The 24,240-nt window shown below is 46.2% G+C and overlaps 1 protein-coding gene across 1 annotated transcript in view; it reads right to left on the bottom strand.

Annotated features, from left to right (window-relative positions):
• The window catches only part of CATSPERD (catsper channel auxiliary subunit delta), a 44,728-nt gene extending 20,488 nt beyond the window's left edge, over nt 1-24,240 (bottom strand). The window contains exons 1-11 of the mRNA XM_037042741.1: nt 24,190-24,240; nt 22,728-22,804; nt 19,063-19,135; nt 18,241-18,355; nt 15,418-15,485; nt 14,125-14,238; nt 11,229-11,312; nt 8,764-8,914; nt 7,412-7,507; nt 6,140-6,222; nt 2,391-2,567 (exon numbers count right to left, since the gene is read on the bottom strand). Of these exons, the coding sequence (XP_036898636.1) occupies nt 2,391-2,567; nt 6,140-6,222; nt 7,412-7,507; nt 8,764-8,914; nt 11,229-11,312; nt 14,125-14,238; nt 15,418-15,485; nt 18,241-18,355; nt 19,063-19,135; nt 22,728-22,783 (1,017 nt within the window). The 5' untranslated portion in view covers nt 22,784-22,804; nt 24,190-24,240. The remainder of the gene's footprint in view (nt 1-2,390; nt 2,568-6,139; nt 6,223-7,411; nt 7,508-8,763; nt 8,915-11,228; nt 11,313-14,124; nt 14,239-15,417; nt 15,486-18,240; nt 18,356-19,062; nt 19,136-22,727; nt 22,805-24,189) is intronic.

Genomic DNA, 24,240 nt, shown 5'->3' with positions numbered 1-24,240 from the left:
ACAAATACCATATGATATCACCATTAACAGGAATCTAAACAACAAAACAAACAAGCAAGCAAAATATGAACAAAGACACTCAAATACAGAACAGGCTGACAGGGACCATAGGGGAGAAGGGAGAGAATCACAGGGGAAAAGGGGAAGGACTCACATGAACAAGTATAAAGGACACATGGACAATAACTAAGGTAGGGGGTGGAATTGGGAGGGAGGTGGGGAGCACTGTGGAGAGCAGGGCTGGGAATATAAGACAGAAAACTATACTTAGCAAGAATAAAAAAAAGGAAATCCTGCCGTTCGTGAAGACATGGATAGATCTTGAGGGTATTATGCTGAGTGAAATGAGTCAGCAAAAGACAAAGACTGTGTGCCCTCACTTATACTCCTATGTGGAATCTCAAAAAGCTGAACTCCTAGAACCAGAGAACAGGTGGGTGGTTGCCAGGGGCAGAGGCTGGGGGTGGGTGGAATGGGCGAAGGGGGCATCAAACGGTACGAACCTCCAGTTACAAGATATCGGGGATGTAATGTACAGCATGGTGACTATAGCTAGCAGTAGCCATTGCGTATTTGAAAGTTGCAAAAATTCTCATCACAAGAACAAGGTTTGTAACTATGTGTGGGATGGATGTTAACTAGACTTACTGCGATGAACATTTCACCAGATAAACATATCAAATCATTATGTTGTAAACTTGAAACTAATATAATGTTATATGTCAATAATATCTCATTAAAACTGTAAAAAATTAAAAATAAAAATAAAATTAGGAAAAGCTTTCCTGTACTTTTGACCACGTGATTGCCAGGGGACAGGGGTGGGGGGGCGGGGGATGGATTCTGGGGGAGCCTAGAGAAGACATTTTACTGTATCAGTCCAGCAGCTGCTCCCCCTTCTTGAGAGTATCCCCAGTTTCCCTTTGCAAATCACCTTTTTGCATGTCCTTGGACATGTGATCTGGTGGGTGGTGGTGAACTGACTGAACCATCTCCAGGCGAGGGTTCTTATTGGCTCACTTCCAGCCATGTGATTGTCCCAGGAATGGGTGTGTCATCCTCTCTAAGCCAATGAGATGTAGGAGACATGCTGGGATTTCTCTTGGCTTCTGCATGGCTCTGATGAAACCTTCTCTCTTGCCTGGGATATAGCATGAGGATTGGCTGCCAGCTTGTTGCCATGATATTGAGAGTTGGGCTTCCCGGAGGCACCCAGATGGAGCTTTGGGATGAACCATGAAACACCGGCAGTGGTGAGATGGAATGAAGCCAGCCCCTGGTGGCATGACTTCAGTTATTAGATCAAGCCTCACCTGAAGTCTTCCCCCTTTGGACTTTCTGGTCCTAGAGTCAACAATTGCCTTTCTGGTTTAAGCCCAGCCCGTTTGATTTGGATTTCCCATCACTTGCAGAAAATAAATTCAAATTAATATATGCATATTTCTATATTTCTATGATTCTCCCCTCTTTTTCCTAAAATATTTTATTTATTTATTTTAGAGAGAGGGGAAGTGAGAGAGAAAGAGAGGGGGAGAAATATTGATATGTAAGAGATATCTGTACCCCAGGCATGTGCCCTGACTAGGAATCAAACCAGGAGCCTTTTGGTTCCCAGGCTGTCACTCAGTCCACTGAGCCACACCAGCCAGGCTGGTTTTCCCCTCTCTTCAATCAACCTGCCTGGCCGGAGTCAAGGCTGACCCCCCATGACCCAGCAGATAGCCTGAGCCCAATGAATCTCCCTCTCTGGAGGGAAGTTTCTGTGGAGCCACAGCTCCCTTTTACCACCTGTGGTGCTGATAACCATATCACTTACTTTACTTTTTTTTTTAGATTTTATTTATTTTTAGTGAGAGAGTAAAGAGGAAGAAAGAGAGGGAGAGAAACCTCAATGTGCAGTTGCCTCTTGAGCACCCCCTACTGGGGACCTGGCCCACAACCCAGGCATGTGCCCTGACTGGGAATTGAACCAGGGACTATTTGGTTCGCAGGCCAGTGCTCAATCCACCGAGCTACATCAGCCAGGGCCATATCACTTACTTTTCTCATCTTCTCAACAATTTTGAGGGTTGGTTGACTTTCTTATTAAAAAGAGCATCTACTACAAGTGGAATATGTTTCATTTTGAAAGGACAAGCAGGAAATTGAACAAGACGTGGATGCCAGCCTTTGGGGCATTGGTGGCTGGCTGCTAGACTTCACTGTTATGTGAAATTCAAAGTTAACTGAGCATCCCATATCTCAGAAGGCAATCAACCCTCCATGAGGCCCTACAGGTGGTTGCCAGCCACAGACGCCCAACTCTGGGTGTCTGGGATTTGCCTTTAAAATACAAAACAAAACAAAAGAGTGTCTTAAAAACGTGGAGCTAAACAGTTAAGATCACATACTTTGCAGACGTCAACTTGGAGCTGGGGGTCCATGAGGACTGCCTGGATATTCACAGGGCACTTCTGGAAATCATAAGCTGGAAAAACTGGATCGGGAAGTGGGGTCAGGATTTCAAGCATTCCCAGGTTAGTGAACATCAGGGCTGCCTCTTGGGACCAGACGTTTTGGTGTGCAAACTGAAAAAAAAAAGTGATTTCTGAAATCAGGTCACTCTAATTCTTTTTTGAGGGTATACATTTTGTCTTAGGATTCAGGTGTAAAGAAGGTAGACCAAACAAACAAATAAATAGCAAAGTCAAAGATACACTCTGTTGAGACACCTACTCTTAAGTTTCATTTACCCCTGGGTGTTTAAATTAATGATGGAAACTGTGTTTCCTATCAGAGACCTCCTTGCAGGATCAGAAAAGCTACATTATCTCTCCCCAGAAAACACTGGTCCTTAGAATGTCAGGGTTAAGGCTTTGAAGAGACAGCGATTCTGTCTTAATTCCATGGTTGGCACCTTTCAGGAACTGCGGTGGCTGTAGATCTAACAGGAAGAACACTGAAGTAGCAGCAGATTGGAGGGACTTTTCTGGCCTAGGTACTAACGAGAGAGAGGAACTTGAACTTCAGTTTTCTCCCTGTAAAGTTGGACAATACTGGCTCCTTCTCGGGGTGGTTGTGAGAGTGAAATAAAATTAGGTAAGCATCATGTACATAATAAGGTGAGGTAGTCCAGTGTCACACTCCCTATGGCTGGAACCTCGGACAAATGACTTTACCCCTTCATGCCTCAGTTTGTCCATCTGTCCAGTGGGGACAGCATTAGGGCCTACTTTTTAAGGCAACGGTCAGGGTTAAAGGAAGTAGGAATCAGAAGATGCTTAGACCAGCACCTGCCACATTCTAAGCACTCAGGAAGTTTGCTGCCATTGCTGTTATTTTATTTTATTTTATTTTATTTTTTTAAAATATATTTTATTGATTATACCATTACAGTTGTTCTCTTCCCCCCCTTCATTCCCCTCCACCCACACACTCCCTTCCCCACTATTCTCCCCCCCTTAGTTTATAACCACGTGTCTCAATTTCTTCAGATTCTATATTTCCCCCATTATTCTCGCCCTCCCCCCTATCTATTTTCTACCTACCATCTATGCTATTTTCTGTGCCTTCTCCCCCCTTCTCCTCCTCCCACCCCCCTGTTTCTAACCCTCCATGTGTTCTTCATTTCTATGGTTCCACTCCTGATCTAGCTGTCCTCTTGGTTTGCTTTTGTTTTAGGTGTGGTTGTTAATAACTGTGTGTTTGCTGTCCTTTCACTGTTCATATTTTTCATCATCTTTTTCTTATATAAGTCCCTTTAGCATTTCATATAATAAGGGCTTGGTGATGATGAACTCCTTGAACTTGACCTTATCTGAGAAGCACTTTATCTGTCCTTCCATTCTAAATGAAAGTTTTGCTGGATAAAGCAATCTTGGCTGTAGGTCTTTGGATTTCATGACTTGGAATACTTCTTTCCAGCCCCTTCTTGCCTGTAAGGTCTCTTTTGAGAAATCCGCTGACAGTCTGATGGGTACTCCTTTGTAGGTGACTGTCCCCTTATCCCTTGCTGCTTCTAGGATTCTCTCCTTCATTTTAGTCTTGGCTAATGTAATTATGATGTGCCTTGGTGTGTTCCTTCTTGGGTCCAACTTCTTTGGCACTCTCTGAGCTTCCTGGATTTCCTGGAAGTCTATTTCCTTTGCCAGACTGGGGAAGTTCTCCTTTATTATTTGTTCAAATACGTTTTCCACTCGTGGCTGTTTCTTTCCCCCTTCTGGTACCCCTATAATCCGGATGTTGGAATGTTTAAAGATGTCCTGGAAGTTCCTAAGCCTCTCCTCATTGTTTTGAATTCTCATTTCTTCATTCCTTTCTGGTCAGATGTTTCGTTCTTCCTTCTGGTCCATTCCATCGATTTGAGTCCCAGTTTCCTTTCCATCGCTATTGGTTTCCTGGACATCTCCCTTCATTTCAATTAGTTTAGCCTTCATATGTTCCTCTAATTTATGACTGTAATCTACCAATTCTGTGAGCATCCTGATAAATAGTGTCTTAAATTGGGCTTCTGAGAGGCTGGCAATCTGTTGGTCGCTTAGAGTTATTGGCTCTGGGACTTTGAGTTCTTCTTGCGCCATCTTTTGGGCTGTTCGTGCCTGTTAAGTAGCAGGATCGGAGCCCTAGGTTTTCACCAGAGCAGGGCAACTAAGTCGCTGGGTTGTGACGTTGTATGTGGGGGCAGCGTCAAAGAGGAACAATGGCTTCCCTCTGCCGCCTGCTGCCCTGACCCCCACCGTCACCGCAGCCACCACTGTCACCAGGCCCACGCGTTTCGTTTCACTGCATGAGAGTGTGCCACCGCTGTCAGCCCTCCACCACTGGGTTTGCCCCTGGGGCCTGCGTGGTCCGTTTCACTGCGTGAATGTGCGACCTTGGTCAGTCTGGCCCGCACCCCGACTGGTTCCGAGCTCCACTGCTGGCTCCGCCCCTCTTACTGTCCCCGTTGAACGGTTCGTAGCTGTCGGACTTCCGTATAATTCCGTTTTCTGGTCTTTGGGTGTGTCCTAGTTCTCCAAAACTTTTGTTGTATTCAAACTTGGTTGTGGGAGAAGGCACAGTGTTTCCACCTATGCCTCCATCTTGGCAGAAGTCCTGCTGTTATTTTAATAACGACTAAAATTACTTTTCCTAGTAAAATTGTTTATGTTAATAACTCAGTGTTGGGAACCGCCCTGCCTGGTTTCAGAAGCTGTAACCCTTCCATGGCTAAGGCTAAGTGAGAGACCTGGGGACCATAAGCCACTAAGGGGACAAAGATTATCTTCCTGGTAGGGGCGCTGCCTCTGCCCCCTTTTACTTAGCTGTACTTGGTCCTGGCAGATGACTGGTTAGCCAATGACAGGTAAGACTCCTCAAGGGAGAAATGACCTAAGATAGGCATGGTCACAAAGGCACCCTCAAGGAAGGACTTGGGGGCCACAGAAAAAGTGGGTGATGGACCCTCACCCCTCATCTTTGACATAGTCGGAGTCCTCATTCTGTCTGCAAGAAGTCTCCTAATCTCTTGGCTGCCTTACTTCTCCTGCCTGACTGAAGCCTGAAACCATGCTGGAGGTGGGTACCACCCTGTGCTGGAAAGGGTGGGTTACCTGGGGCAATCAGGCCTAAGAAAGAATGCAAAAAATCCTTTGAAACCTGCTCTGCTGATACCCTCAATTTAAATGATAGGGGTGCAAGCCTGATATGAGTTTGTTTCCCCAAAGTTTTATGGCCCTTTAGCTAACTGACCCTGACTCAGAATAAGCTCTCAGAGTTCTTTGTATGTTATCTGTTGTTTGATCCTTACTGCCTGACAACGACTGATGAGCTTTACCCGTGTTCCTATGCAAATTAAACACAATAGAAGCCCATTGAGGAACAGGCTCCTGCCCTTCTCTTTTGAGAGATCAGCCACCTTTCCTCCCCAAGCAGATCATGTCTTGGTAGACTTATTCTCATCTGTGGCAGAGGGGGGTGGGGGGCGGGGCGGGCTTTGTGGGTGGAGCCCCTACAACTTAATATCAATTAAAAATTTGTTATTACTACTGCTATTAAAAATGGCATTACTATTTTAATAACTAGAGCACTTTCTAGCCTTCAGAAATGGTATTAGAAGTTTGAGTATGAGACTGTTACCCCTTACAAACCCAACAATAACCCTAACTTTGATTTTACCTACTTTGATCAGGAAATTTGTCAGGATTCCCAAGTTGCCATAATATAAATTACTCTCCTGAGTTAAAACTGCTAGTTCATTTTCATCTGGAAAAAAAATAAACAAGACAGAACAAAAGTTGAAATGAGGCTGGTTTGGGTGGACAAAAATATTAAAAATACTAAGTAAAACCACCCCTAATCCCATCATCTACAGCAAACTTCTCCCGTAAAGGACCAGATGGCAAATATTTTCTGCGTTGCTGGGCACGTGATGTCTGTTGCAAGGACTCAACTCCATGACAGCAGCTCTGGACAACTCACAAATGGACGGGCATGACTGTGTCCCAGCAAAGCCTTACTTATAAGAACAAGCTGTGGGCCAGATGTGGTTCATGGGCCAGGGGTTACTGAGGCCTGCCATGAGTAACCAGTGGTAACATTTTAATAAACATCTTTTCTAGTATTTTTATATATGTGGGATCATATTCTAGAACCTTCCAAGCTGCTTTGTAACTTAATTTTTTCTTGCCCTTTGTGTGCATGAATGCAGTTGGCTGGTGGAAGTTCTGGTGCCGGATGAACTACACCTGACTCAGCCAGTCCCTCACCGCCTGGACAGCACAGTGGTTTCTGATCCTCTGCGTGTGCAAAGTTCCAAGGAGCACAGCGCCCCATCATGAATATCTTTATTCTTTTTTATTTTTACAGCAACTGTTTTCAGAAGAAGTGCGGTTTAAGCTGAGCCTTGAGAAAACATCTGATGTGGAATGTGAGGTGTGTTTACAGGGCAACAAGTGGACCAATGCTGATGGTTTCTCGGCATGGGCCCCACTGACGTTAGGGGCTGGAGGGGTCTTCGTGGTGGGGGCTGTCCTGTGAATTGTATGACGGTGGGCAAAGGGTACCAGGGGCAACCACAAAAGTCTCCACATTTTAGGTGGACCAAAGGATCCCTCAGGGTGGTGGAAAGTCAATGAGATGTGACTGTACATGGACATGAATGCCCTTCTTGTGAATCTGAACTTTGTCCTTTAGAAAATAAGAAAGCATTACAGATTCCACCCATGGCAGGTGATGTGTACTCAGTGGTTTAAAAAAAGAAGGATTGGAAAGACAAGATGTTGACGGGGAGAAACTATTTGCAGAGCCTATTTCTGATAAGGGATTTGCATCTAGAATATATAAAGAATGCTTACAACTTAACAGTAAAAAGACAAACATCCCCATTAAAAAATGAGCCAAGGACCTAAACAGATATTTCTGCTGAAGAGCTACCCGCAGGTTAAGTACGCACTGGCAGCCACATTGTGGATGGTGATGTTGGCTTCAAAAACAGAAGAATACAAGGCGTTCGGTCTCTCTTGCACCTGCATGGGGTCGACCAGCTGACCTACAAGACGAGGCAGAATCATGAGACCTGGGCATGTGTTGGAAGGGGGTGTGCACTGCTGAAATGCCAGCCACCCTTGGTTTGTGACCCAAATGATAAAGGTTCGAGAAAAAGAAAACACTGAGATGCAGTGTTCAAAACATCCTTCAGAATACGCTTAGGCTTAAGGAAGCTTTTTCACCATCTGGAGCTTGAACACCACAGAATGCCTTTCACTGTAGAGGTGACATGTGTAAGGAATCAGACAGTTTTCTTGCCCGGGCCGGGCAGCTCAGTTGATTAGAGCATTGTCCTGATACCCCATGGTTGTGGGTTTGATAGCTGACCTCTGAGAATCTACCAGTAAGTGGGACAATAGAAATCGGTGTTTCTCTCCCTCCCTCTCTAAAACAAACAAACAAAGCTTTCCTTTCTAGAATTGGCTCTCAAAACAGGCAGGCCAGGCTTGAGCCTTTTTCTGTCTTTCTTTCTTTAAAGATTTTACTTATCTATTTTTTAGAGAGAGGGGAATGGAGGGAGGAAGAGAGGGAGAGAAACATCAATCAGTTGCCTCCGTTGCCTCTCTCATACCCCCAACCAGAGACCTGGCTTGCAACCCAAATATGTGCCCTATTGGGAATAGAACAAGCAACCTCTTGCTTTGCAAGGCAACACCCAACCCACTGAGCCACATCAATCAGCCAAGACCTTTTCTTGCACTGCAGGGAACATGGTGTTCAGGTAGCATGACTGATGCTGGGTGTAGCAGGCTGTGATTGCAGGTGCTCTAGCAGCCACACCTGTGCCCAGAGGTTCCTGAAAGCACCTCTTCCAGGGAGGGCTGCCTTTTGATCCTCTGCTTATACTGGCTGGCAGGCTGGGGCTCACATCACGTGGGCACTGCCAGGATTTCTCAGCTCTTCCAGGTGCAGGTGCTGTGCCACTTCCATATTTTTCTCTCTTCTGAGGGAAGCTCAAGTGAGTGGTCCTGGCTCATTTCCTGGAATCCCTAACCTCAGCCCTCAAACAAGATCTGCAGTTCCTGGACCGAAGACTTGGATCCTATGCCCTCAGCATCTGGAGACTTTCCGAACCTGTTTATGTGCCCCAGAAGGTCCCACAAGGCAGGGGATGGGTTGGGGGGCTGCAATTAGTATGGCAAAGTGAGAAGGGATTCCTTGTTGTCCACTCAAGTCAGGAAGAGAAAATAATGACATGTGCTTTCACTGCCCAGAGCAGGACACTGAGTGGCAGCCCTGAGCCTGGGCCTTGCTCACCTGCATTTCGGGAAACTAACAGGCTCTTCTCAGACCAGAAGATCAGAAAGCCTTTCTGGCCTGGGATGATAAAGATGTCAAGGGTCCCATTGTAGTCAAAGGGCAGCCCAAAACTTTGGTTCAGGGGGTGGTCCGAGTACATAAACTTGGCCTAAGAGAGAGAGACAACTGAATCTCAAGGGATAGAAGATGTTACCAAGTCCTAGATTACAGGGCAACAGACAGGTGTAGGCCCACAGGCCTTGTTATTCAACTTCATTCAAACTTTCTTATCTGGTCCAGTGGCTCTCAGTTTGGGAAGATTCTGCTCCCTGGGGACACCAGGCATGTCTATGGTGGTCACACTGGGGATACTCCCGGCATACAGCGTGAGGCTGGGGATGCTGCCCAATACCCCGCAGTACCCAGGACGGGTTCTTATGATAGAGAACTATTCACCAAAAATGTCCACAGTGCTGAAGGTACCCTGCTCTCACTCGTTCTCCGCCAGGCCCTGAGTTAATATTGAAGTTGTTTCTCTCTCCCATCCCACCTGTGTGCACGCCCCAGGCTCTTCTCTAACAGCCTTTCCCACTAAGCCACTCCACTCACACCGTGCAGCCCTCCAAGGGCTGGCTCCAGTGTCAAATCTAAGTTGTTCTGCATGGTTGTCAAAGCTCTCTCATATCTGCTCTTTATGAAAGACTCCTGACAGCACTGTGCAAGGACGGGATTTTAAAAAGCACTGTCACGATTCACAAGTGAGTCCCAGCAAGGCAGCTGCATCCCCTTCCCTTAAGATGCACGTTGGAGAGGAGGGAGAGATGACTGGCTGGTTTTCTGAGCACCTCCTGGGGAGAGAACTAAGTGCTCAGGATGAGAATGGACTGTGCTCAGGCTGCTGACCTTGATTAGTCCTGCTCCCCTCCCCGTCATGGACACTGGCCAGGCCCATCAGCATGAGGTGCTTAAGAGCCATCGAAGGTGAGTTCTCACCCCACAGCTCATTCTATTGTGTTGTGAACTAGCTGGCCTTGGTCCCAGATGTTAGAATTGCCCAGCTGAGCCGCCTGCATCTGCACAGCCAATCAAGGCAACAAGACAAACTTGAAAGAGTTCAGCCTTTCACTGCTTACTGCAGTGGGGTGGAGGAGAAAACAGGCCAGAGGAAACAGCAGCCCTCTGTCCCGGGCTCCCCACCCTGCAGAAGGTCACGCTAGGGGAGGGCCTGCTGGATCAGCACAGGTGGGGGGCTCCTCAGTGGAGGGAGCCTCCACAAAAGGCTTCTGCACTCTTTGCACCCAGGAGCCAGGGAAAGGAGGAGGGCCTAGGGCTGGGAGCAGAAAGGTGCTAAGTTCTGAGTCCAAGTGGAGGAAAGTGTCAGCCAGGTTTTCTACTCCTCCCTCCATAGGAAGGCTCCTGAAGAGGCAGAAGATGGAAGGTAAAGACCTAGCAATGAAGGCTGCCCACAGGGACTTGGACCACTACAAGTCCTTCAGTGCCTGCAGATCACCTTGGTTCATCCTGCCCCAAATCTGGAGTGGGGAGGGCAGCATACCTCTGGACGCCTGCCAGATAAAGCTTTCCTGCCTGCCTGTGGTCACCCTGAAAAATCACAGCAGCAGACTGTACCCAGGAGCTGGACTCCTCAGCCACCAAATTCTGGGGATTTCCTGAGTAGTGGGCATGCCTCTGTAATTCAGCACAGTCCTGGCAGTTTATGCTAATGAGGGGACTCTGGGTGGGGTCTGGACTAATCATGTGTTAGACAGTGGGGCTTTGGGCCACCAGAGATCAACCCAAGCTCAGGAGGCTTCTTGGTGGTGGGTCTCCCCCAAACTTCAGAGCTGCACACCCTCTCACAAGTTTTGCAATAGCAGGTCCTGACTATACATAATCTCTTTCCTATTTAATATTTTTTTCTTCAAATGCAGGTTAGAAGGACCAACTCATCTTCTTAGTCTTATTCTAAACGATATCTGTGAGGGCATAGGTTTTACATACTGATTTTCTGAACATCCATGAAATTTTTTTAAAAAAATTTGACATCAGGTGTTTAAAATGATCTGCACACCATCTGTGACACACACCGCATCCTGAAGATTATCCCAGGTGCTCAGCGTGGTGCTTAGCACCTCCTGGCCACTGTTGACTGAGTGACTGAATGAGCAAATAAGTAGGGGGAAGGTGAAAGGGAGGTGGGCGATCAGGTATCTGGACAAAGGTGGGTAGATGGGTGGGTGGATAAATAGACTGATAGGTAGGTAAATGGATGGATGGATGAGTGGTGGGATGGATGAGTGGATGGGCGGATTGTCGGGTGGATGGATAGGTAAATGAAAAGCTAGGTGGATTTCAGATATGAAAATCCAAGTGTATGTGGATTTTTTTGAATTCTTTAAAAAATTCTTTTCATTCAAATGTACGAGTTTTAATAAAAACCTGGCTTGGGGCAAAGGTCGTTCTCCCCAGTCCACCGGACTCACCTTCCTTTGGTCAAAGACAAGCAGCCCAACCTGTGACAGGGAATGCAAGTGGAAGATCCCACCCAGAGCCCCGCCAAGTTCCTTCTGTTAAACAAACAAAAAAAGTCGCATATGAATAAATTATAAGCATATGTTTAATTCTACATTTAACTTTAGATCATCCAGTAAGCTAAAGTGAAGGAAACTCTTTATTTTTTAATTTAATTTAATTTAATTTTAATTTAATTTTATTTATCTTTAGAAGGGAAGGAGAGGGAGAGAAATATCAATGTATGGTTGCTTCTCATGCATCCCCTGCTGGGAACTGGCCACTGCTGGGAACTGGCCTGCAACCCAGGCACATGCCCTTATGCGGAATCGAACCGCGATCGTTCAGTTCACAGGCCTGCACTCAATCCACTGAGCTACACCAGCCAGGGCGGAAACTCTTTTTTTAAAAAAAAATTATGATCTATTTTTCCTCTATGGAAATGTAGCATGTAGGGCAGAACCTTGAGTGAAGACAGCTTTGTTTTGGGGTGTTGGAGACAGCAGTGTGACCTGGACAGCTAGATGCATGTGCAGGTCCTTCATTTCTGCTGAGGTTCCTCATTCCCGACTCTCGGCCAGTCAGCAGAGTGCCCAGCAGCCAAGCCGGGACACAAGGCCGAGCTGACATCTTTCAGGTGAGAGAGAGACCACCCTCTTAATTAAGCCTCTGTGGGGTTTTGTTTGGGGTGGAAGAGTTCTATAATATGCAGTGCTATGAACTGAATTGTGCTCCCCCCAAATTCAGAGGTCAAAGCCCTGAGCTTCTGTTTTAGCGCATTCAGGCTGCTGTGACAAAATCCCACAGACTGGTGGCTTATACACAATACATATTTATTTCTCACCATTCTGGAAGCTGCAAGTCCAAGACCAAGGTGCCAGCATGGTCAAGTGAGGGCCCTCTTCTGGGTCACAGACTTCTCACTGTGTCCTCACGAGGAGAAAGTGGGTTAGCAAGCTCTCTGGGGCCTTTTTTACAAGGGCACTAATCTCCTTCATTGAGCGCTCCACCCTTATGATTTAAACATCTCCCAAAGGTCCCCTGCACACATACATACACACACAGAACAAAAAGACTCTGGTGTTAATAACTGGTATTTAAGTGATGGGACATCAAAGAGAAGAGCACAGATCACTCTAGGATATACCCCTTCTCCTGGGAAGTGGTTAGTGCATTTTTTGTTGTACGAAGGATGGTTGTATTGTGCTCGGTGAGATTATGACCTTGTTAGTGTCTCTACTTGGAGATTCAGTTTGAAGGAGATGCATATGTGTGTCAAACTGACAAGAGTGGACTTGTGATGGATAATTCTATGTGTCCACTTGGCTGGACTAAGAGATGCCTAGAGAGCTCATAAAACATTATTATTTCTCGGTGTGTCCATGAGGCTGTTTCTGGAAGAGATTAGCTTTGACTCAGTAGACCCAGTAAAGGAGATCCACTCTCATCAATGTGGGTGGGCTTCATCCAATCCACTGGAGGCCCAAAAGAGCAAAAAGGTGGAGGAGGGGCAAATCCACTGTCTCTCTCTAATCTGGGATGTCCATCTTCTCCCACCCCCCAGACAACAGAGCTCCTGGTGTCCCAGCCTCTGGGTTCGGATTTACACTGGCAGCCTCTGGGTCCTTCTGGGTCTAATTTCAAATGAAAACATCTAGCCAGTTAGGTCCGAGGCTTCGTTGGGCCTCCTGGGCAGGGCTGAGAAACCAGATCTGAGACATGATCAGAGCTTGAGTGTGGAGTAGACTGTTTGCCTTCCTTCAGACATACTTCCACAAGTGTTTGGGGGCAATGGCCTTTCTCCGAGTCAGAGTAAGATGTCCTCAATGTCTTAGGTACACAAACATCCTGTCCACTTCAGCTGTGGGAATCTCAGCTCTGCCAGGCTGCGTGGCCTCGGCAAAGGCTCTTTGAGCCTTCATCCCTGTATGAGTTTCCTCCGGTTGCCAAAAAATATTCTACATTTGGGGGGGTAGACTACCAATAACAGACATTGAATGTCACAGTTATGGAAGCCAGAGTCTGAAATCAAAGTGCCGGGAGGGTTGGTTCCTCCCGAGGCTGTGAGACAGAACCCATGCCGTGCCCTTTCTTCTAGCTGGTGGTGGTTGCCAGCAGTGCTCGGCATTCCTCGGCTTACAGCTGCATCCATCTCTTCAGTGTCAGCCTCCATCTTCACACAGCCTTCTCTTCTGTGAGCATCTCCCTGCATCCTCGCCTCTTTGACGCCAGTCATTGGATTGCGGATCCAACCTAATCCTTTATGACCTCATCTTTATTTAGCAAATTATATCTGCAAAGGCCCTATTTCCAAGTAAGGTTATATTCTGAGGTTCTGGGTGGATATAATTTTGGTGGGGGACACATTCAACCCAGTACCATTCTCATCTGTAAAATGAGGGTGATGACCCTGGCTGGTGTGGCTCAGTTGGTTGGGGTGTCATCTCACAACTGAAAGGTTGTGGGTTCAATCCCTAGTCCCGGCGCATATGGGAGGCAACCAATTGATGTCTCCCTCTCTTCCTTCCTCTCTCTCTAAAAGCAATAAAAAAATGCCCTTGGGTGAGGATAAAACACATTTCTTTAAATGGGGGTGACGATGGTACTGATTTTCGGGTGTGGGGTTAAGCATTATAATTAATGGTCAGCCTTTACTATGTCACAAGTGTCCATGAGTGCTCCCTAAACATGCTGTTATTTAAAACCTTCTGTCCCTTTTTCTAACTTTGTAGCCTCCCTGGCCAGCTCCTCTGGCCTGGCACTCACCCTGTCCTCCTGAGGGAGAAAGCCCTGGTTCACCCATTCAGTGCTAATGAGCCCAGCCTCACACAAGATACGGATCTTCGTTTGTTACCCAGATGAACATACCTGTCTTTCATGGGCATACTTCTGAAATTTATATCCCCAGGTATCTGAGATATATATAATGGTCTGAGATATCTCATCTCCATGCAAATAAGCAAAAACGGAATTACTTATATCCTGGAAAAAAACACACACACAGAGACAGTCTCTTTAAAAGATTTGAGGGGTGGGGGTGGAGGGATGCTGTTGAAGGTCACTAAGTTGCACCCAGAGGATAAATGAGCCCTGTAGATCTACCCCACGACCTGAGCGATTACAGACGTCAACAGTGTGTTGTAAACTTCAAAGTTGCTAAGAGACTAGATCTTCAAGCTCCCCACCACAAAAAAATAAGTGGCAATGTGGTGAGCAGGTGGCGGCACCCGACAGTGGTCGTCATGTCGCCACGTATGAATGTATCAGATCGTCACATTGTATGCCTAACGCTTACACAGTGTTAGGTTGATTGTATCTCAATAAAAAAAGGATATTGATGCTAAGAATTAAACTCCTGGTTATTTATCCCTGAAAAATGAAAACTTACGTTCACATAAAAATCTGTACACAAGTGGTCACAGTAACTTTTTTTGCAGTAGCCAAAAAAGTGGCGGTGACCAAACTCTAGTACATTCAGGGAATATTACTTGGCAATGGAAAGGCACAGACCAGACACATACACAACAAATTGCACGAGTCTCCAGAGAATATAGTGGAGAAAAGCTAATCCGCAAAGGTTCCATATATTATAAGGTTCTATTTATATAACATTCTTGAAGTGATAAAATTTGGGGGTTGGAGGACTGATTAGCGGTTGTCAGGGGTTAGGGGCAGGATGCGGGCAGGGAGGTACACAGCTTTGGGGTGATGGAACAGTCTAGTATTTCGGTGGCAGTAGGGGTTCCTCAATGTGACCATGTGGTAAAATGCTAGGGCCTCGCACACGCTGTATCTGCGTCAATACTGGTGTCAGTGGGCTGCTCCAGTTATGTAAGATGGAACCATTGGGGGAAGCTGGGGGAAGGACAAATGGGACTCTGCCTGATTTTTTTTCAACTTCCTGTAGGGTCTATAATTATTTCAAAATAAGGCTTATAAAAAGAAATATTATATATATATATCCAATGGATGGATATATTCATAGCGTGCCAGCCAGGTGATCTGAAAGTAGCCCCAGAGCCCCTCCTGTGCCTCAGGTTGTCTTCTGAGCCCTGAGGAACTGACACTGCCCACATCCACGGGCCCAGCCCCCAGGGCGTAGCCTGTCCTTGTTGCCATCTGTGCTCAGGACAGAGTGAAAAAATGACACACTGTACTCACCGCACAAAAGGGATGTTCAGTATAGCAACAGTTCTCACCAGTGATATGTGACACGGGGTGTCTTATGCCTGAAAGGAAAAGGTTGTTTGGAAGCAGTATGAGCTCCCTGAAGTTCAGAGAAAAGGTCAGAGCAGGGTTTGGGAACCAACTGTTGACATTCGGGGCCAGGGGGTTCTTGGTTGTGGGGGCGTCCTGTGCACTGCGAGATGTTTTGCAGCACCCCTGCCTCTCATGACTCGATGCTGGGAGCACCCACCACCAGTCTTGGTGACGAGAAATATCTCCCCACACTGCCAGGTGTTGTCTGTGGGCGGAACTGTCCCCAGCTGAGAAGCACTGCTTCTGCGGGCATGCTTTCAGGACTATGCCAAAATGGGGGAAGGACTCCCTTCTCTTACTGAGGTGTTCCTCAGTTTTATTCCAAATGAAGAAACTCTGGCTTGAAAGGAAACAGACGACAACCAGTGCTGGCAAGAATGTGGAGAAAGTGGGACCTCTAGGCACTGTTGGGAATGGAAATGGCGCGGGTGTGGCGAACGGTGGGGAGCATCCTCAAAGAGCTGAGAGCAGAATGACTGTATGAAGACGACAGAAGAATCGAGCAGCTTCGACACAGACGATGAAGCAGGACACTGACATTGTTAAAGATTTTGCTTACTTTGGCTCAGTCACCAATTCAAATGGAGGCTGCAGCCAAGAAATCAGGAGAGGGCCGAGACCAGAAGGGCAGCAATGGAAGAATTAGGAAAGATCCCCGAGAGCAAAGCTGCGTCGTTAGAGACCGACGTTTCCAAGATCACCCACACACTGGCATTCCCAGCGGCTGTGCGTGGATGTGGAAGTTGGACAGTGAAGGAGGCTGATGGGAAACGGTCGATTCATTTGAAATGTGCTGTTGGAGGGGAGCCCCACAGACACCCGGAACTGCCTGAAAAATGAACAAGCGGGTCCCAGAGCAAATGAAGCCTGAAATGCACTGGAGGCAAAAATGACAAAACGGAAACTGTCCTACTTCAGGCATGTCATGAGAAGACAGGGCTCTTATGGAACAGAAAATAATGCTGGGAAAAATAGTAGGCGGCAGGAAAAGAGGAAGACCAAATGTAAGATGGACTGACCCCATAAAAGAAGCTGCAGACATGAGTCCACAGGAGCTGAGCAAGGCTGTTGAGGACAGGATACTGTGGACATCACACTTTCAGAGGGTCACCAGGAATCACAGCCAGCTCAATCCCACTTTTGGGGGTAGAACCCCTCAAAATAAAAAATTAAAAGCAGGAACTCTGGGAGATATTTGTACACACACATTCTTACAGTGTTATTCACGATAGCTAAAACGCAGAAGCAACCAGATGACTATATAAACAAAACGTGGTCTACCCACACCAGGGAACCCTGTTGAGCCTTAAAAAGGAAGGAAACTTCGACACTTGCCACAACATGCACGAACCCTGAGGACATTGTGTTGAGTGAACTAAGCCAGACACAGAAAGACAAATAGAGCCAGGAAGCAGAATGGTGGGTGCCGGGGGGCTGGGGTGGGCAGCGGGGAGAGGGAGTTGGCTTTTGGATGGCCTGACAGAAACTGATGGAGACAGGAGGAAGGGTGGAGCCTAGACTGACCGACTGTCATTACGAGGAGCCCTGAAGGTTCCTCAGTAAGTTGAACATGGAGTTCCACAGGACCCAGCAGTTCTACTCCTGGAAGGCATGTACCCAAGGGAAACGAAAACATCCATCCACACAAAAACTCGACACAAATGTTCACAGCAGCATGGGTCACAGCAGCCAAAAGGAGGAAACGACTCAAACACCCACCAGCTAATGAGTGGAGAGACGGCAGTGGTCCGAGCACACAGTGGAACATCACTCAGCCATAAAAAGGAGCGAAGCTCCGACCCTCACTCCGTACAACACGGACACATTCCAAACACATCGTGCGGAGCGAGAGAAGCCAGACGCCACAGGCCACGTGCTGTACGATCCTTTCGTGTGAAATGTCCGAACAGGCAAACCCACAGGGAGAAAAGGGGTTCTTGTCAGGGGCTGGGGGAGGGGGATGGAGAGGGAGCACTTCACAGGAACCAGGCTTCTTTTTGGAATGATGAGAATGTTCTGGAACTTGATAGTGGGTGATGGTTGCACAACATTGTGAATGTACTAAATGCCACCAAGTTGTACATTTTAAAATGGTTAAAATTGTGAGTTTTGTGTGCATTTTATTCCCTGCCCCCCCCAAAAAGGGAAAAAGAGCTGTGAACTGTGAGAGAGAGAATGACTGGACTGGAGGGTCAGAGGGGATCCGAGAGGCTGGGGAGTGAAGGAAAAGCCAGCGTGTCTGGGGTTCCGGAGGGAGGGAGAGGGAGAGGGAGGCAGAGGACTTTCAGGCAGGTTGGCTGTGAGTGAGAAGTTCTGCAACATTTGAAACTGATGTTTCGAAGGCAGCTGTGTGTTGGGGGTTGGGTTGTGACCAACTTATGAGATGGTCCCAAACCTCCCTCAGGCAGCCCAGCGTTACTTGGGTTAAGCACATTCTTTAGGGGCTGGTTTACAAACAGTGCCCACACCTCCGCCAAGGGGCTTAGAGCATTCCAGGTGTCGATTCTCACCCTGAGCAGGTTTTGCTGGCTTGTAAGTACAATCCCCGGTGGGAACACCAGGTTCCCACCCTGTGGGGTGGAGGTTCAGGCTGAGTTCCACTTGGATTTTAAGGGACAAGGTAACGTCCAAGGGTGGACACCCAAGCAGCACTATGGCTTGTTATCCCCAAATCAGCCATGTCTCTGAAGGTGTCTGAAGTCAAACAAAATAAAAAGCACATACCTATAGATGGCCTCCAGGAATCTTCTTCATAATCATAAATATAGACTTTTTTATTCACTACCAATAGCAGCACCGAACCAGCAAAATGTGCTGATGTTACTTCTGGTGTGCCCACCTACAAATAATGGCATATAGGACATCAATAAGCACTTCTGTTCAGATATCAGTTTGGGAAGCTGTGCTTCTAGACATGCATCCAAGAAACACTCGTGTGCCAGCGGGAGGTGTCCGATTCCTAGGTACTGGGGACTGCGGACGCTGTGGTCAGCTGGACCCCAGACTGGGAAGTTGCAACTGGTGCTTGGAGCCCACAGATGCCTAAATCCACTCCACCTCTTCCCTCACCGGAGCCTTCTCCAAGGATAAAGCCCAAAGATAAGTCACAGGTGAGGCTCATAAATGATAAGCATAACTGTTGCTTCTAAGAGAAACACTGGAATCTTTATAGATGGCGAAACTTCTTTAGCATAGGTGCTAAAGGTAGAATTTTTCAAGATAGTTACCGAGAGAGGGTAAAGGTCTTTCTGTTTTGGTTTAGGACAATTTAGGGAGGCCCTGAAATTTGTGTATGTCATCTATCTGCTGTGGGGAGGACTGGCAACGATTCTGCTTCCTTTTTCAGGAAAAAAGGTACCGTTTTGGTAGACAGGGCAGAATAGACTCAATCCTCCTTTTTGCTTAGAAATTGTCTTTAAGGAAGACATTTTGTAAAACGAACCCCAAACTAACAAAAACAGACTAATGCGATATTTCCAAAGTATACCTTCACCCCGAGCAGCATGTATTTCAAGCATCCCTCAGGTTGTCCTGTGTAATAACTACCTGCATCAACGTAGGGATGGAAAACGGGAGGAGACTACTCTCAAAGTTATTTCTCGTAAAAAAAAGTTGTCGTCTGAAATAAACAATAAGGGTTTAATTAGGAGAGCTTCATACAAGAAAAGAGAAAAAGACAACGGCAGGCACTCTAAAAAATGTTCCATCCAAACAAAATTCCTCTTTCTTTTTTCAGCAAGAAACCATTTAGGTTCACTGTATCTATCTATCTAATCCACCTATAGCTATCTATTTCTGCATGAGTAATTTCTACGGTAGCTGACTTCCTGAAATGACATCATTTGAAAAGTGCACCAGGGTGAGGCTGCCACGTCCCTCACTCCCCGGCCTTGATCACTGTGCTCTAGCTGTTTCTTGAATGATCAGTCAAGGTCTTGCCTCAGGGCCTTGTCACGTGCTGTCCCTGCTGCCTGGAATGCTGTTCTCCTTGATCCGTCATAGGAAAGGACACTCCAGGCAGAGGGACCAGCTGGGACAAAGGTCTCGGGAAGGGTTTGCACTAGGAACCTAAACAAGTTAAAATTGTAGGTTAACTTTCTAGAAATGAGATCATTGTATCTGAGAATATGGGTTGAACAGTATGATAATTTCTGCCAAACTGTCTATCTACAGAACTCCTTCTTAACCTCATGCTCCTTGACGCTCATCCTCACCAACTTGACAGGCAAAAAGTGGTATCTCATCATTTTGTTAAGCATTAGAGTTTCTCAGGAAGCTGTTGGAGTCAGACCCTCCCTGACTCCAGTGTGTTCTGGGCATCAGAATCCCATTTGAACAGATTGTGTTCTAAGCTGGAGGCCTGGCAAACTTTTTTTTAAAGGGCAAGACAGAAAATGTTTTAGGAGCTGAACAGCCTCTCTCTCGACCACTCAGCTCTGCCATGGACAATACATAAATGAAAGGATGCGGCTGTGTGCCAATAAAACTTTATTTATGGACACTGAAATTTGAATTTTACATCATTTTCATGTGTCACAAATATTGTTCTTATTATTATTTAAAATTTTTTATTAAAGTAGAGTTGGTATACATATATTAGTTTCAGGTGTACAACACAGTGATTCAGAATTTGTGTAACTTATGACGGGACCATCGCAACAGTCTATTACAATCTGTCACTGTGCAACGTTATTATGACACTGTTGGTGTGTTCCCTGCACTATGCACTACCCCACCACGGCTAATCAACTTTGTAACTGGGAGTCTGTACCTCTTATTCCCCTTCACCTTCTCCACCCATGCCCTCCCCTGTCCCATCTGGCACCTTTCTTTTGGTCTCTGTCGGTCTGCTTCTGTTTTACTGTGCTTGCTCATTTGTATAGTTATTTTTAGATCCCACATATAAGTGAAATCACACAGCACTTGTCTTTCTCTGTCTGACTTAAGTCACTTAGCATAATACCCTCTAGGTCCACCCATGTTGTCGCAAATGACAAGATTTCATTTTTTATTGCTCAGTGAAATACCATTGTTTGGATTTTTTCAAGCATATAAAGATGTGGAGACCAACGCCAGCTCGCCAGCCCACAGAAAATGCGACGGTGGCCTGGCTCTGACGGAAAGGCCCCGCTCCTGAGCCGTCCAGCAGGGCGGCGCTAGACACACCGAGCGGCTGAAAGTGGTTAGCATGACTACGTGGACTTTTCACTGTATTTAGCTTTAGTTAATTAAATTTTGTTTCACTTTTAAAACTGTGGTAAAACACACACAACATACAATTTATATTGCACAACTTATTTCAATGGTGGTAGAACATACATAACATAAATTTTACCATTTTAACCATTTCTAAGTGCAGAACTCAGTGACATTAACTCTATTCACACTGTTGTGCGGCTGTCCCCACCATCCGTCTCCAAACTTTCTCACCTTCCCACACTGACACCTTGTCCTCCTTGGACACTGACTCCCACCCCTCCCCCAGCCCCTGGCCCCCACCATCTACTTCCTGTCTCTGCAAATCTGACTCCTCTGGGACCTCCTGTGGGTGGGATCACACAGTGTTTGTCCTTTGGTGTCTGGTTTATTACACTCTACAATGTAATCCATGTTGTAGCGAGCGTCAGAATTTCCTTCCTTTTTAAGGATGAGTAATATTCTGTGCTATGGATGAACCACATTTTGCTTATCCATTCATCGGCTGATGGGAAATGTACATACAAATAGTCACGTGGGGCTAATGGTTGCTCCATGGCAGCTCAGCTCTCCGGGGACAAGAGAATTTGCACCTTAGCATTTCAGATTCTTCTGCTGTGGGAGGAGTGGCTGAGTCCTCACCTGAGCAGGGCCAGCCTTGCCCCCTGCTCCCCAACCCTTCCTGGAAGACCTGTCTGTGTGGTCACCCCCTCACTCCAGGCCCTTCTTACCAGCAGGAACCTCCTCCACACCCTGTGCTCCTTGCTGCCAAGTTCTCTTATAGAGGCCTCTCTTCTCTTCTGTTGCCTCAGCTTCTGGAGACAGTAACATAAGCTTCGGACCTCCACGTCTTCTCTTTCTGTCTGCCCAGCTGCCTTCAGAGGCTTCTTATCTGCCCCTGTGTCCTGGCTTCTCTGTGACAACCATCCTCCTTGACTCCTGCCCCTTTGGCTTCTCAGTTTCTTGCTTTCCAATGTCTCTTTCCCTCCCACCTGCTCCATAAAGTCAATTCCCCAGAGTCTCTGACCACTAAACAACATGCTGCTTTGGTGGTTGCACCTATTTCTGCTGCTGGAACCACCACTCATGTGTACTTGACCTTCTGTTCCCATCTCTGGCCTTATTAGCATGACATCCTGAGCCACCACCCGGCTCCCTAATCTTCCCACCAGAAACTTAAGGACCATTGATGTGAGAAAGAAATATTGATCAGTTGCCTCTTGTATCTGCCCCTACCAGAGATCAAACCCGCAACCTAGGTGTGTGCCCTGGCTGGGAATTGAACTTGTAACCTTTTAGGCGTATGGGACGATGCTCCAACCAACTGAGCTACCCAGCCAGAGCCTTGGTGGGGGGCCATCTTAAACCACCTGCTCGCCTCTGTTCCACACACCCTGTGCGTGGGCAGGTCCTGCCAAGTCTCCCTTCTCCTCTACGTGGCTTTCCTTCTACTTAGGCTTCTTCATGCTATATTGTTTTGTTTTGTTGGCCTGAGCTTTTTGGAAATCCTCCTAAGCACAGATTATGTGGCCTCAAATCTTCCACTGCCTTTAGGATGAGGGGAGAACATCCTGGTATTGTTTACATATCTGTTTTTCTAATCTTGCATCCTGACAACTCCGAGTGCATTCTGGGCATGGCGTCCATTCCTTTGAATGCTCTGTTCCAAGCCCATTCATATTTGGGTCCTCCCCCCGCCCCACAGCGAACTCATATTCATCCTTCAAAACCCAGTTTGGGCATCAATTCCCCAGTGGAAACTTCCTGGACATTTTCTCCTCGGGCATCCCTTGAGTGCTCATCTCTAGCATCTTTGACAGGTGGTACAGCTGTATACTGTAATTAAGTGCTTTCCGGACTCATCATCTCTCTTTCTCTGACCCCCACCTCTGCAGGCCAGCAACTAGCAACACGGGACAGCCCTATCTCCTTTAATGTTTGTTAGATGAATCAATGAGGGCAAATCTAACATTTTAATAAAGAGAAAGATAACAATTCATAAAATGATTACTTACCCTAGATACAGGGCTGTGCTTCTTTTGCAAGGATGTCTTATCAAGAGTGTTTTCATAGATGAAAAATACAGGAGGTCCTGGAGACAGTCATAAAATCTTAATATCAATAATAATAAATACCCGATGAAAAAAATGTCCTAATGTGCAACATTGAAAATGTAAAGGTGAGCCCTGGCTGGTGCTGCTTGTGGACTGAGTGCTGGCCTACAAACCAAAAGATTGCTGGTTCAATTCCTGGCCAGGGCACGTGGCTGGGTGGCGGGCAACTGATTGACGTATCTCTCATACATCAATGTTTCTCTCCCTTTCTCCCCCGTTTCCCATCTCTCTAAAATAAATTTATTTTTAAAAATTATTTCATTGTTGTTCAGTTACAGCTGTCTGCATTTACCCCACTAAAATAAATTTAAAACCATAAAAAAGAGAAAATGTAAGGGTGAAATCTGAACTAAGCAAGTGGATTGTATCAATATCATTCTCCTGTTTTGATATCATACCCTGGTTATGTCAGATGTCACCACTGGGTGAGAGGTACCTGGGACATTGCCATACTATTTCTGCAACATGCCATGAATCTCTCATTTTGAAATAAAGAGTGAAAAATGATTCACAGGCTATTTCATATCACATCTTTTCCACATGTTATTGTTTATTTACAGGTTGTTAGTTATTAGAAAGAGATGTGAATGGGCAAAGAATTGTGAAGCTAACAGGTTAGAAACCAGCCACTCTGAGACTATGTAGGAAGCTTTACTGAAACGATGCCATGCTCACAGGCAACTTATTTTTTTTCCTCATGCATTTTCTTTTCTCTTTTTCATTGAATATTTTCAGTAGCTGGTTAATAAAAGTATTCAGGTTTCAGGTGTACAATTGTATAACAGATCATTTGTGTATTGTGTTGGGGGTTCACCACCCCCATTTCTCCTTGCATTTTAGGAACACATGGGGGGAAAGGAAGTTTCCTATTGCACTATGTCATGTAAAAAACGTGACAGTTTACTTCCCATGTCATTGTAGATTTAAAATCTCCCATGGAACAGAAGAACACTGGTGATCTGAGTTCTAATCCTCCTTCTATCTCCTGGCTTAGTTCAGGTTCCCTGATCTCTCTGTACTATTTTAGTAACAAATCCCTTATTTCAAAGGGCAGCGGTAAGGAGTAGACACTGTTCTATGCCTGACACAACACTGGCACTGCAATAACACTGGCAAATATTCTTTTTAACACTTTTTTTGGTTTTAGAGAGAAAGAGAGAAACATTGATTTGTTATTCCACTTACTGATGCATTTACTGCTTGATTCTTGTATGTGCTCTGACCAGGGATCAAACCCACAACCTTGGCGTATTGGGAATATGCCCTAACCAACTGAACTTACCCAGCCAGGGCCTCTGAGAAATATTCTGATCCGGTAATTAGATAAGAGTGAAGAATGAACGCTAAATGTGGAGCCACATACCCCTCGAGTTTGCTGTCCGATATGAAGTGTCTTTCCTGTCCTCACCGTGCG

Source organism: Sturnira hondurensis, unplaced genomic scaffold, assembly GCF_014824575.4.
Source record: "Sturnira hondurensis isolate 20B ecotype Veracruz unplaced genomic scaffold, ASM1482457v3 Scaffold0003693, whole genome shotgun sequence".
Classification (NCBI taxonomy): Eukaryota; Metazoa; Chordata; class Mammalia; order Chiroptera; family Phyllostomidae; genus Sturnira; species Sturnira hondurensis.
The sequence above is the reverse complement of the archived record's forward strand: the minus strand, read 5'-3'. Positions and strand labels throughout refer to the sequence as shown.